Source organism: Sturnira hondurensis, unplaced genomic scaffold (assembly GCF_014824575.4).
Source record: "Sturnira hondurensis isolate 20B ecotype Veracruz unplaced genomic scaffold, ASM1482457v3 Scaffold0006437, whole genome shotgun sequence".
Lineage (NCBI taxonomy): Eukaryota > Metazoa > Chordata > Mammalia > Chiroptera > Phyllostomidae > Sturnira > Sturnira hondurensis.
In genome coordinates, this window is record NW_028079068.1 from 5,577,712 (window position 1) to 5,589,964 (window position 12,253).

At 44.8% G+C, this 12,253-nt stretch overlaps 1 protein-coding gene across 2 annotated transcripts in view; it reads right to left on the reverse strand.

Annotated features, from left to right (window-relative positions):
• Positions 1–202: 202 nt before the first annotated feature.
• Positions 203–12,253, reverse strand: part of BPGM (bisphosphoglycerate mutase) — a 29,142-nt gene continuing 17,091 nt past the window's right edge. For both annotated transcript variants that reach the window (XM_037049165.1, XM_037049166.1), the window contains exon 3: positions 203–1,190. In XM_037049165.1, coding sequence (XP_036905060.1) covers positions 1,018–1,190 — 173 coding nt within the window. In that variant the 3' untranslated portion in view covers positions 203–1,017. The remainder of the gene's footprint in view (positions 1,191–12,253) is intronic.

Consider the following 12,253-nt stretch of genomic DNA (forward strand, 5'->3'; position numbering starts at 1 on the left):
TCACTTCCCCTGCTCATGTGAATCAAATTACACCCACTCTATTATGCCTTCTCCCAGGCACCACCCTGCAATTTACAGAGAATCAGGAGTGCCCATGTGTTGAAAAAAGGTGGAACTCTTTGAGTGTTACAGAAAGATACGAGCTGAAGACCAGCTCGCACCTTCCTCGAATATTTATGAATCATACAGAGATACTTAGGGCTATCATTTTGGTCACAGAACTTTATTTTGAAGCCAGTTTCAGGAACGCAAGGATCAAGGCTCAAAAACCAAACACAAAACGAAAAGAGAACATCGACAGCTACATGTGCCTATGTGCCGCTAATTCTAGCTGCCAAAGAGGGATCCCACCGAATGCCGAACGAGGGGGTCTCTGACCGCAGGCAGGGCAGAGGGCCTTGCTGGGCACTGCTGCCAGTCTCAGAGGAACCCATCTGCAGCTTCCCCACTAAATGGGCCTCTCATCTTACCTCTCAAAACATCCCTTTTCCTACAGGAAAAGACTAGCAATAAATACTTAAGTATAGTGCAGTATCTAATATCCTTTCCTATCATCCCAGAAAGTCTTAGTAAGCCTAAAAGCGAACTACTTATTGGAGAAGTAATACCTGTCAGTGGGGACTCAGAAAGGACCTACTGAATGGTGAGTACCTTCAGTGCCACCTGCGTGATCACTCCCCCATCTCAGAAACATGACATTGATTAAGCCCCAACTGGTTACGAGTTTAGTGACCAATTCAAACAGGGCTAGCAGGCCAGCTAACTCACAAGGCTTATGGCATAAGCACTCAGGCACCCTAAAGTCTTTATCTGGGCCAACGTAAGTTCCTTAGTTACCTATACAAACTCTACCCCACAGCCTAGCTCTGGAAAAGTCAGAAGGAGAATGAGAGAAAGAGAGAGTGAGAGATCAGCACCGATAACACACCGCACACCACTCCTTTCTGCAGCTATTCCTGCCTAGCTAGAGAATTTGGTCTAGCTCGAGGAAATCCAGCCAGGAAGAGGGTTTATCTTTCAGGTCTTTTTCACTTTTCCTTGATCCTCTACTTTCTTGATGGCTGCCTGGATAGCCTCTTGGTCCCCCAGGAACTGGTGAGGCCCAACGGCATGCAGGTCCTCGTCCAGCTCCAGGAGAATGGGGACGCCAGTCGGAAGGGTGATGTTGATGATGTCCTCATCTGAGATACCTGGAGATTAAGAGAGGAAGGAACAAGGCGTTAAGGACGACCCAGGAGGACGTCTACTGTATAGTGGCTTAGCTGCACACGTACTTAGTCCCAGATTAACTGCCGGTCTGGAACCCTGAGGATTCTGTGAGGGATTCTAGCTAGAGTTCCTGGAAGCCAAGAACTTCCCAGAAGTTAAAAAACTAAAATAAAACCCCAGACAGAAATTAACATCATGTCGTATCTTAGGACAGTAAATACCTTCTAGGACAACCTGTTCCTGGCTGTTTCCCATGAATATCCTAAAAGAATGGAAATTATTCTCTCCGTGGCCACGTTTGTTTTACTGATTTTGCACATGAATCAATCTTGAAAAATCTTCAAGTGAACCAGGAGGGTTTTCTGATTTTTTCCCTTTTATAATGTCCCTAGGCTGGCTAAAATGAACCTCTAAGCCTAGTTCAATAGATTAGAATGTCATTGCTTTTCCAACGTTGAGTGCGCTTGGAATGACCTGGGCAGGGGGACATGTCCCCGGCTACTTAGGACGCCCAATGAGGGGGAGTCAGGGAAGGACTGTGAGGGGTGCCTTATAAACGGGCCTCTCTGTCCTACTGTCCCTTATCGTCCCAACTAACAGGAGAGGAAGGCTTGTGTAATGGACAAATCACCTTCAATTCTTTTTAAAATAAGCTCAATTCCAGCTAGTTCAACTGTGACCAGAAGAGATGGAGGAAGACTGTAATAGTAGCAGTGCCGGTATTTCTATGATCATGACTTCACGTAACAAACAGCTAAGATGTACTGGGCACATGCTACCTGCCAGGTCCTCTTTTCAGCACTCCGTGTGTACTAACTCATGTCATCATTGTTACAGTCCATGAGGTTACACACTATTACTTTTCCATGTGACGTGTCTGGCACGGGGAGGTGAGGCGAACAGCCGAAGGTCATCGCCCCGACAGGCAGCAGCAGAGCCCGCGTCAAACCCAGGTGCAGCTACTGCACAAAGCAACCCCTGCAAGGGCTGCTGAGTCCAACATGGGCAACGAGAAGGGAGGAGACAACAGACAGAGCTAAGCAAATGAAAAGGTAACTGAAACTATTCAAATTACCCACTTTAAAAACACACTTTCGTTACATGGACTTCCACGTCCCAACCAAATGCTTCTGTTCTGTATTAACAGAAAGGATCGAGATGAAGCCAGTTTTGAGAAAGAGTCTGATGGTCTGTTGTTACTTAGGAGGCGATGATGGCAGAAAAAGTTACCAGCAGCTACTTCTCAATGAACTGGGCCATTTTAATGAACCAACGGTTATAACAACAGCACCAGCCCAAATCACAGAATCACATCTCTGGACCCCAAGCGCTAGGGGTAGTTCTTCAGTAGAGTTTCATTGCTCAGCCCAGGAGAGCTACCTGCGAACTCGCCTGCATGAACTGCACGTATCAAACAGCTCGGAAACAACAGGCGGTGCACTGCGCATCTCCCCTTCTGACGGTTCCCTCCACAAACTACCTCCGTAACTTTAGGAAGTGACTTCTCTGGGCCTCCATTCCCTCTGACAAATTAAAAAAGAAACACACGCACTCTTCCTTTACCAGTACAAAGGGTATGGGGTAGGAGGAATGGACTGAAAAGAGAACATGATAGAGTATAGAACAGTGACTGTGTCTTCTTCCCCTACTACGACTTCTCTTCTCCGAAGATGCTTTAAAGGGGCGGCTGTTAACACACTGCTTCGCCCTGCCCAGCCCCCAGCCCCACACTGCAACCCCACACAAGATTATCATCCCAAACTGAAGCTGCCAAGAACAGAGCAGCTCAGACCAGACAGCCAGCTGTGTAGCGGGGAGGATTCTAGGAGGCCTCTGGCTCCAAAAGGTCAGATCTGTCAGCTGGACGCACTGCAGCTGCTACCTGCAGCCCTTGGAGGCGGCGGGTGCAGAATTCACCAGCGTGAGGTTTAGAGCCAGGTGACCACCGAGGCTTTTGAACCCAGTATTTCTCGCCCCACTCACCCCATTCCCCCCAAATCCACTTGGCAACCAGGAACCGAGGGCCTGTGATATGCATAGCCCTCTGGGGAGGGACACCTGTGACCTTGGCCAGGATTTTACCTCCACTGGACTTCTTCATTCATGAAAGGGAGGAGGATGGTCTCTTCTGGCACCAAAGCTCCTCTATTTTATTTGCAATGGTCACAAAAAGCAAAGGCTCTTTAGAGGCATGAGAAACATGGGGACCCTGACTGGGCTTACGCTCATCTGTCACATGAGGACCAGGTTCTATCTGTCCCCGTTGTCTGGAAGCATATTGCTCACTGAATTGAAGAGAAAGATGGATTTTACAGATTTCTTCGATTAATCTAATTTTTTCTGCAAAAACCAACTGCAGAGAAATTGCAATCGGTTGCCTCCATTGGCAGGAGACAACCATTTAGTGAAAATGACTACATTTGACTAACGTTTTCCAGGAGAAATAGAAATTACGAATATTTGCATCTAACAGCATCTCAGATTCACTGCTTAGAGATTGTGGGCCTTTACAACCTCGCTGACCATTAACCTGGGACTTTATTTTAAAATGACTAAGCTTCCACTTTTATTCAGCGTTGTGCTGGAGGTTCTGGCTCAGGGCAACTGGTCAAGAAAAAGAAATAAAAGGCCCCCAGATTGAAGTAAACCTCTCTCTTTTCAGATGACACTGGAACCAATAAATGAGTTCCACAAGAAATAATATTAAAGTATAAAATGAATTGTATTTCTCTATAGCGATGAGCAAATCAAAAATGAAATTAAGAAAACAATTCTATTTATATTAGCAACAAAAAGAATCATATACTTAGGAATATATTTAACCAAAGAAGTAAAAAACCTATCCTCTGAACACTGCAAAACACTGTTTCCACAAGTTAACACACAGATTCAACCCAACCCCTACCAGAATAGCCTTCCATTTCACTCCTCAGTACACACCCGAGAGGAATGAAAACACAGGGCCACACAAAAGCTTGTACACAAACCTCCGTAGCAGCATTATTCACAGAGCCAAAAAGTGGGAACAGCTTAAATGTGCATCAACTAATGAATGAATAGGTTAAATGTGGAAATGCAGGTTAAATAGGTTAAATGCAGTGGGATATTATTTGGCAATAAAAAGGAATGAAGTGCCCTGGCTGGCGTAGCTCAGTGGATTGAGCACGGGCCTGCGAACCAGACGATCGCAGTTCGATTCCCAGTCAGGGCACATGTGTGGGTTGTAGGCCAGTTCCCGGCAGGGGATGCAGGAGAAGCAACCATACATTGATGTTTCTCTTCCTCTCTCCTTTCCTTCCCCTCTAAAGATAAATAAATAAAATATTTTAAAAAAAGGAATGAAGTGCTGATACATGCTAAATACTGATGAACCTTGAAGATATTAAGCTAAGTGAAAGAAGCCAGTCACAAAAGACTACATATTGTACCATTCCATTTATGGGAAACGTCCAGAATAGGCCAACTTATAAATGGATGAGTGATTGCCCAGGGCCGGCAGGGATGAGAGGACCGGAAAGTGCCAGCTAGGTATAGAGTTTCTTTTGAGGGTAATGAAATGTTCCAAAATCAACTGTGGTGATGGATGGACAACTCTGAAAATACTGAAAGCCAATGAACAATATACTTTACATGAGTGAATTATATGGTATATGAATTATATCTCAATAAGGCTGTTAAAAGTACTAAACAAATCCAGAGAAGTTAAATAAAACTGTTCGAGTCACAAAACTGTTAAGGTAGTGTAACTGGACCTGTTTGGTTTTAGTTTTTATGTTTTTTTAATTCCCAAATCCCACACATCCAACGCTGGCCATCTGACTCATCTATGGCTATTTCCACCACAGCATAAGGAGAGAGAACATCTGTGTGAATGCACTGCCCTTGGGAAAGGCTGGGTGCTAACTGGATGCACAGAGCAAGAGCAGAGAGAGCTTTTTGCACGTCTTGGGCAATCCAACATGGAGTCGGTGTCAGCCATGACAGTTACGTCAAGTGCTAGGTCAAGACCGAGGCAGTGGGGTGTAATGGGAATGCCCTGAGGAGGGGCCCAGAAGGCCCAAACTACAAGTCTGCACACTTTGATAAGGATTCCATCTGGACACCAATATGAGTGGGGCCTCCACTGCTGGTGGGGTGTAGGAACTCAGAGCTCTGACCACCCCATGCGCAAGTGTGGCTATACTCCGGCTCACCCGCAGAGCCCTGCCAGACTTCCAGTCCACAGGACATGTGCCGCCACCACAGCCACCTGGCTTGAGACCAACAACACCTTTGCACCTGCAGACGGTGGCACTGACCTGGGACTTTGCACAGATGTCTGTTCTGCTGGTTTCTATCATGTAAGCTCCCCCTCTCTGTGTATTGAAATGTGCATGACTCTCCGGGCTTATCCGGGAGGTCTCTCCTAATAAGCCTGCCATCGTGGAAAGACGCAAATGTGTGTGAGTGACTCCTCTGGGGGATGCCCCCTTGCTCACAAAGCTGGACGGCAGTGCCCCGTGTTCTCGAGATTAGTAAAGGGCGTGGACATGTTTGGTCCCCCTGATAGAGTTAATTATCAAGGGGATCAAACTGATGGGGTTCAGGGGCTGAGGAGGTTCAGGGGCTGCAGTCTGCGACCTCAGAAAGGAGTTCGGGTCTAACCAGACCTAGCAGGTGCTCCCTTTAATAGCACCACTCTCAAGCTCAGGCCTGAGGCTTAGATGTGTGGGATCGAATCAAAGAGCCAACTCTACAAAGGCCGTGAGAACTATAATTTTCGACCTACAAAGGAAGGAGAGCTCAACAAAAATAGAGAACATTTCCAATAAAAAAAAAGGAACATTCCACTTTAATGACTACTCAAGCCATTCACACAGCAGACTAATTACTTGCAAATATTTAAAATGCTTAGACTGGTTAATAATCAGTCCATGAGACTTAAACTTTAAATAGCAAATTAGGAAAAACCACCGCGAAGCTATTACTCATTGCTCAGTTTTGGCATAAGGCACATTCTTTGTCCTAAGAAAGTTAAGCAAGCAGAACTCCTAGGGCTAGAATAATACATCTGCACTGGATGGAACCAAACTGAATTAATACCCTATTATGTAATATCGTGTTACAAACTCATTAACTGGAACATCCTACGGAAGTTAAAAAAGAATGGCCAGAGTTCACACCTTCTGTCTGAAAACTGGCGTGGGATTTTTATGCACCCACAAATATTATGAAGAAAAGCATCACTGAGGTCTCGTCCCACGTCAACCTTTCTCCATCCCTTGCCCCCCCTTGGAAGCCTCCCCCTCAAAAACCAACCATTTCTTTAATTCTTGAATCTTCACTGCAACCCACTTAAATGACTGGGACATTTCAAGTATGAAATAATAAAAGTTTCGTGGTCAGTCAAAGGGGTGAACAACTCAACGCCCACATGAGGATAAATTCAAAATTCAAGCTTCATTTTCTGCACATGGGTCCAACTTTAGAAAGTCGCGTCTGTACCTGTAAGCCACCTCCCCCATGTCACTGTAGCAGAAACAGGAACCACAGACAGATCGCTCTGTGTGCGCCACACCAATGACACTTGGCCTCCTTTGGGAGGTGGCTATACAAATGCTCCCGCCTCCCTCTAGGGCCACAGGTTCCCTGAACAGAAGCCATGTTTTGTCCAACACTGTATCATGACCTTGGAATGGTGCCTGACTCACTGTAAGAATTCAGTGTCTGTCTGTTCGACTCTAAGGACTGCTATTATGCAGTGATGGCTGCTAGCACCCAGACATTATGGAGCTATATCGTTCACTATTGTAACTGGATGTGTTTCTGTCTACTTTTTATACATAAATAATGGCCTACAGAAACAAAAACCATTTGCTGGGCCTTCCCAGATTCTAGTGCATAAAGCCTATGCTTAAAAGCATTCTGAGGCCTTTTCAGAGGTACAGGTCCTGGCTGAGTTTTAGAAAGAGATCAAAACGGAGACAGAAGCTCCTGAAAAGTAAGGACCTGGCACGTCCAGTTCTAGGTGCCGCACCCTCCTACCAAGAACAGTGCCTGACCTAACATACCCTCGGGACAGAGCTGAAAAGAATGAATCTGAACGCTCTGGGCTTTCAAATTGAATCTAGTCTTTCACTGCCGAAGCCTCGATGAAAGAGTGTGTCACTTTCTTTACCTCACCAAGAAAAAAGAGAGAGAATTGCAGAAGTTGAACAAAAGGCTGTTTGCACTTAGTGCTAATAAACAACTCACATTAAATTTGTCTTCTATGTATTTTCTTTGGTCTTCTCCAAAGTATTTGCTCAAAATCTTTGAATATCAGGAAATGGGAGAAAAGGCGTAGAGGGAGACAGATTTGTTGTAGGACAAGAAGAAACCCTACTTCTAAAATGCATATTTTGGAGAATTAGAAAAGAGGAAAACAGTTTTGACCAAATCAGTCAAGTATGAGGTCCCACCCAGGCCTCATTTCCCTTTCCCAATCAAGTAAGTCGCAATTCAAACCCCGCTGATGGGTACTTGTGATAAGACTGCTGTATTCTTCTGTTGCCAAAATAAGAGGAAAACAAGAAATTCTGGATTCTATAGATTGTCTGCGTGTTGTTAATTACAATTCTTTAAGATCTGAATGCCCTGTATGCACAACTTAAAGAATGGCTGGGAACAAGTGGAAAAGGCTGTTTGAATATCGTAACAAGATGACAGAATAAAAACCTTTCCTTCTTAGAATTAGGAAGAGAGAAGAATCCATCCTACATTTAATTTTATAGTTAAATAGTGTACAACTGTTTAAAAATAAAGGTTCCTATAAATCAATTATATGTAAAAGAAAGCTTAACTATACCACTAGACTAGCTACTTGTTTCACAGAAGAGGCCTGAATTTGCTGCTTCTGAAAATATCACGCTAAAATGCCAAAGGTGACCGACTCGTCTGTCCCTGTCCCCGCAGAGAATTCCAGCTGACCTTTCCTTCCAGATTCTCTAATTTCATCTGACCACTTCTTTGCCTTGTTATGTGTACAGCTGCACGCAATTTTTCAAGGATCAAGCCTGTCTTTCATGAGTCTCTCGCATGCCACTCTTATTCCGAACTTGAAACTGCCTAGCCCTGTGCTTGAACCCAGACTAAACAATCCACTTCCGCTGGCATGATGCAGACTGCATCCAATGCCTCAGTTCGGGACCTGGCCTTGCCTTCAGCGCGGGCCAGCAGGAAACAAACAGGAAGTGAGTCTGCCAACCACCGAGAAAGAAACACACGCCTGTCTGGGACACTACAGAACAGCAAGCTTTCAGATACTAAGTCTGGGTGCAGAGTCTTCAGGGTGGTGCCTGGTGACAAGTGTGTCAGAAGCAGTGAGGGGTGGGCCCTGCTTCAGTCTGAACCTGTCAGCACAGCACAGTAACTGCGCTGCTAAAGATCAGCAAAGCAGTCCCTTCAAGCAGTCCCCAAACTATATAATATTTCACATCTGCTTTAAGTCTTCTTTCTTCTGAAAGTATCACCAACTACTACTGTGTTGAAAGTAAAACAATCCCCAAATTATATATCACTTAAGAGCGGAGACAGTGTATAAATAAGTAACCTTGAAGGGCAGACAGAGGCCGTCCTGCCCGGACAGAGCCTGTCCCGGGCCGCGGCATGCGGTTCCCGTGTGCCATCTGGTACAACAGTGCTACCAACTCGGACTCAGGACACTCGCCTCTCGCTGGGCTGTGCTTGTGCTGGGACTCCAGGAGGCCCTTGGTGGCCTCCTCCCACCTAGACTGGCCAGCTATAAAAAGGAAAAAGGATCAATGGAAGGCCCAATTAAGAATGGCACTTAGAGCCCTGGCTGGTGTAGCTCAGTGGATTGAGCGTGGGCCTGCGAACCAGCGGATCACGGTTTGATTCCCAGTCAGGGCACATGTCTGGGTTGCATGTCTGGGTACCAGTTCCCATCAGGGGACACACGAAAAGCAACCATCCATTAATATTTCTCTCCTTCCCTTCCCCTCTTAAAAAAAAAAAAAGGAACAGCACTTAGACTTTGGTGGCAATTGAGAAGAAACAAGGGCCTAGCACAAATAATGCCCCCTTTTTATTCCAAAGTCTTTTATCACGGAATCGTGAGCACGTCATTCTGTAACATAACAGCATCACACTCTAGTGCACCATATGACATTTTAGGTGACATGTTTAGATCAAAACCATAAATTATTACACCCATATTTTTACCCTCCCAGCCACCCTCAAGCAGGCCTTACTTCTGCTGGACCCTGTAGTTTGGGGGCAGAACAACCTTTACTAGAGGCCCTCCCAACTCCTAAGCAGAAAACTTCATAGTCCAGCAGCTTGTACGCAGCTTCTTATGAAGAAGGAAGAACTCTAAAAGGCAATTCCCCGCACCGTGCAGGGGCTAAGTCGAGTCTGCACCAACAGCTCCTAAAGTGCTCAGAAAACATCACAGTGCCCTCCAGGTCACTTTCCACAGGCACAGGTAGGCGGACCTAGGAACTTTCATTCCATTCTACTAATTGGCAAACTAATTTGTTTGCCAATCACTTTCTAAAACAGGAGGCAAGGTCCCATTGAGAGCCATGGCCATTGCACTAGATAAAGGCAGGTCTTTTAAAACTGAAGTACAATTTGCATACAGTCAAATTCACCCTTTTTGGGGTGCGGAACAGTGCTGTCTACCATCCCCCCAAATCTCCAGTGCCCCAGCCTATCTGCCTCCACTGATCTGACCAAACAGTCTTACCCCTTCCTGAACGGCATGTAAATGCAATCACACAATGCATACTTGTTTTAAAAAACTAGAAAATCTCGTAATTCTAGAGATACCAAGGAGTGCTTTTTTCCCCTAAGGCCTCTCTCCCTGACGTGGAGATGGCTGTCACCTCCTTGTGCCTTCACATGGTCTTCCCTGGGTGTGTGTGTCTGGGTCCAAATTTCCTCTTCTTAGACGGAAACCCGTCACATTGGACTAGCGCCCCCCTAACGGCCTCATTTACCTTAATGACCTCTTTAAAGTTTCTTTCAGCAAACCAGCTTAGCGATCAATGGGTGATCAAATGAAATTTAAAAATCTGGCCTGGATACACTGAAGAGCAGAGTAAAACCCAGGACCGATCCACAGCTTTCCAGGGAGTTCAGAGCCTTGTGCTAGTTCCCGCGTTAAACAAGAACTGCACCTGGCACAAAGTGTGCACTTGGAAAAGGGCCACCTCTACAGCAGTATCGGGGACCGCCATGCCGAGACAAGTGTGGAAGCCATTCGCAGACTACAGTGGTAGCGTAACATCAGTAATAATTTAAGGCTCAATTACTTGCCTCAAGCTACTTTTTTATGGTTTACCTGCCAAGGATGCTCTTGACTTGGCCTCTTACAACATAGTATTCCAAACAAAAAACAGATTAAAAAAAATGACTACTTTTCCAGAAAAAAAAAAAAAAAGTAAAACAACAAAAGAAAGCCCAGGTGGCCATCGTGTGGAGAGACTCAGTAAACTGGGTTGGGCAGGACTCACGACCCCATCTAATGCTGGAGCCCACGGCCAAGCCACCAAGGTCCGTCTGGGTTTCATTTCCATCCAAAAGAACCCATGCTCTTCCCCGCAAAGGGACGGAGTGTCAGGTCAGGGTCTCACTGCCTGTAGAGTGATGTCACATCACCAGAGAGTTGAGAGACAACATGATGTCTTAAGAATCAACACTCTCCATTGTTGAGGTACATACAATCTTGAGAAGATAAGTAACACTAGAATGCTCTCAGGAGGAGAGGCACTTTGAGATTTCAGGGTCAACCAATATTTTAATTAGTTATTTGGGTCATCATTCCCAAAGTCACAGTGTCTAAATAATAACAAAGTATATGACAACATTCTGGCATTGATTCTATCAGTTCCCACAGAAGGTAAAATGTTTTAAGACTGGTAGGCAGTAAGAGAGCATAAGGAAAAATTGCCCCAGTTTTTGAAAGAACCTGTTCTATGGAGGAGAATTTTATAGAAACATCTAGAAGGCACGATTAGGAATCAGATGAATTTATAACCACAAGCATTTTTACTTTGGTAATCAGTGCAAAAAATTTAGCAACTTCAGGTGTTTACAGGACATATGGAACCTGGTCACATTCACTTCAAGGATACTTTCTTAATAGAGAAGGCTGACATCTTTAAAGCAGCAAGGCGACTGTGTAACTTACCCATGTTGGAGCACTTTTGAAAGTGAAAGGAGATGCTATTCATAATTACTCTGGGATAAAAGATATTAACCAGAAAATAGGGTATATGCTCATATAACTTTAGAGTAAAAATAAACTGGCAATCACGATGGTAAATTGTATGTGTTTCTAACACAAAAAACACAAACTGGCAAGCATTTCTTCTCATAAAACAAAAATCTATATTTTCCCCCTCAAGTAAGGAATATTCACTTACTTTTTGGAGTTTTGAAAAGCTAGCATCCAAATTCAATGTAATGCCTCTTCAGACTGGGAATTCACCACGTACCACGTGAAGCCCTGTAACTTGAGCTCCTGAAAGTTACACGTGGCAAGATAAGATCTAATGCTGTCATGCCGGTTCCAGGGAGCATATATATTTAGAATAAACTTTAAAAGGGCTGAAACCTCACTTGATGAACAGAAATGGCATGGAAGAAATAACATACACACTTTTTCCTCATCTTGGGAAAGTTGCTTATGCCTAATTCCTACAGCTGTGACACAGAATGCTTGGATCTTATTCTTCAAAATACTACACAAGAGAATTCTATTAGTGGGAAATGGCATTTAGAGAACTTCTTAAATAAGAGAACTGCCCTGGCTGGTGTAGCTCAATGGATTGAGCACGGGCCTGCGGACCACACGATCGCGGTTCGATTCCCAGTCAGGGCACATGCCTGGGTTGCAGGCCAGTTCCTGGTTCCCGGCAGGGGGTGCACGAGAGGCAACCATACATTGATATTTCTCTCTCTCTCCTTCCCTTCCCCTCTAAGATAAATAAATAAAATCTTAAAAAAAAAATAAGAGAACTAATTTATAAAGTGATCCTAAAATGTACTCCAGGCTGCT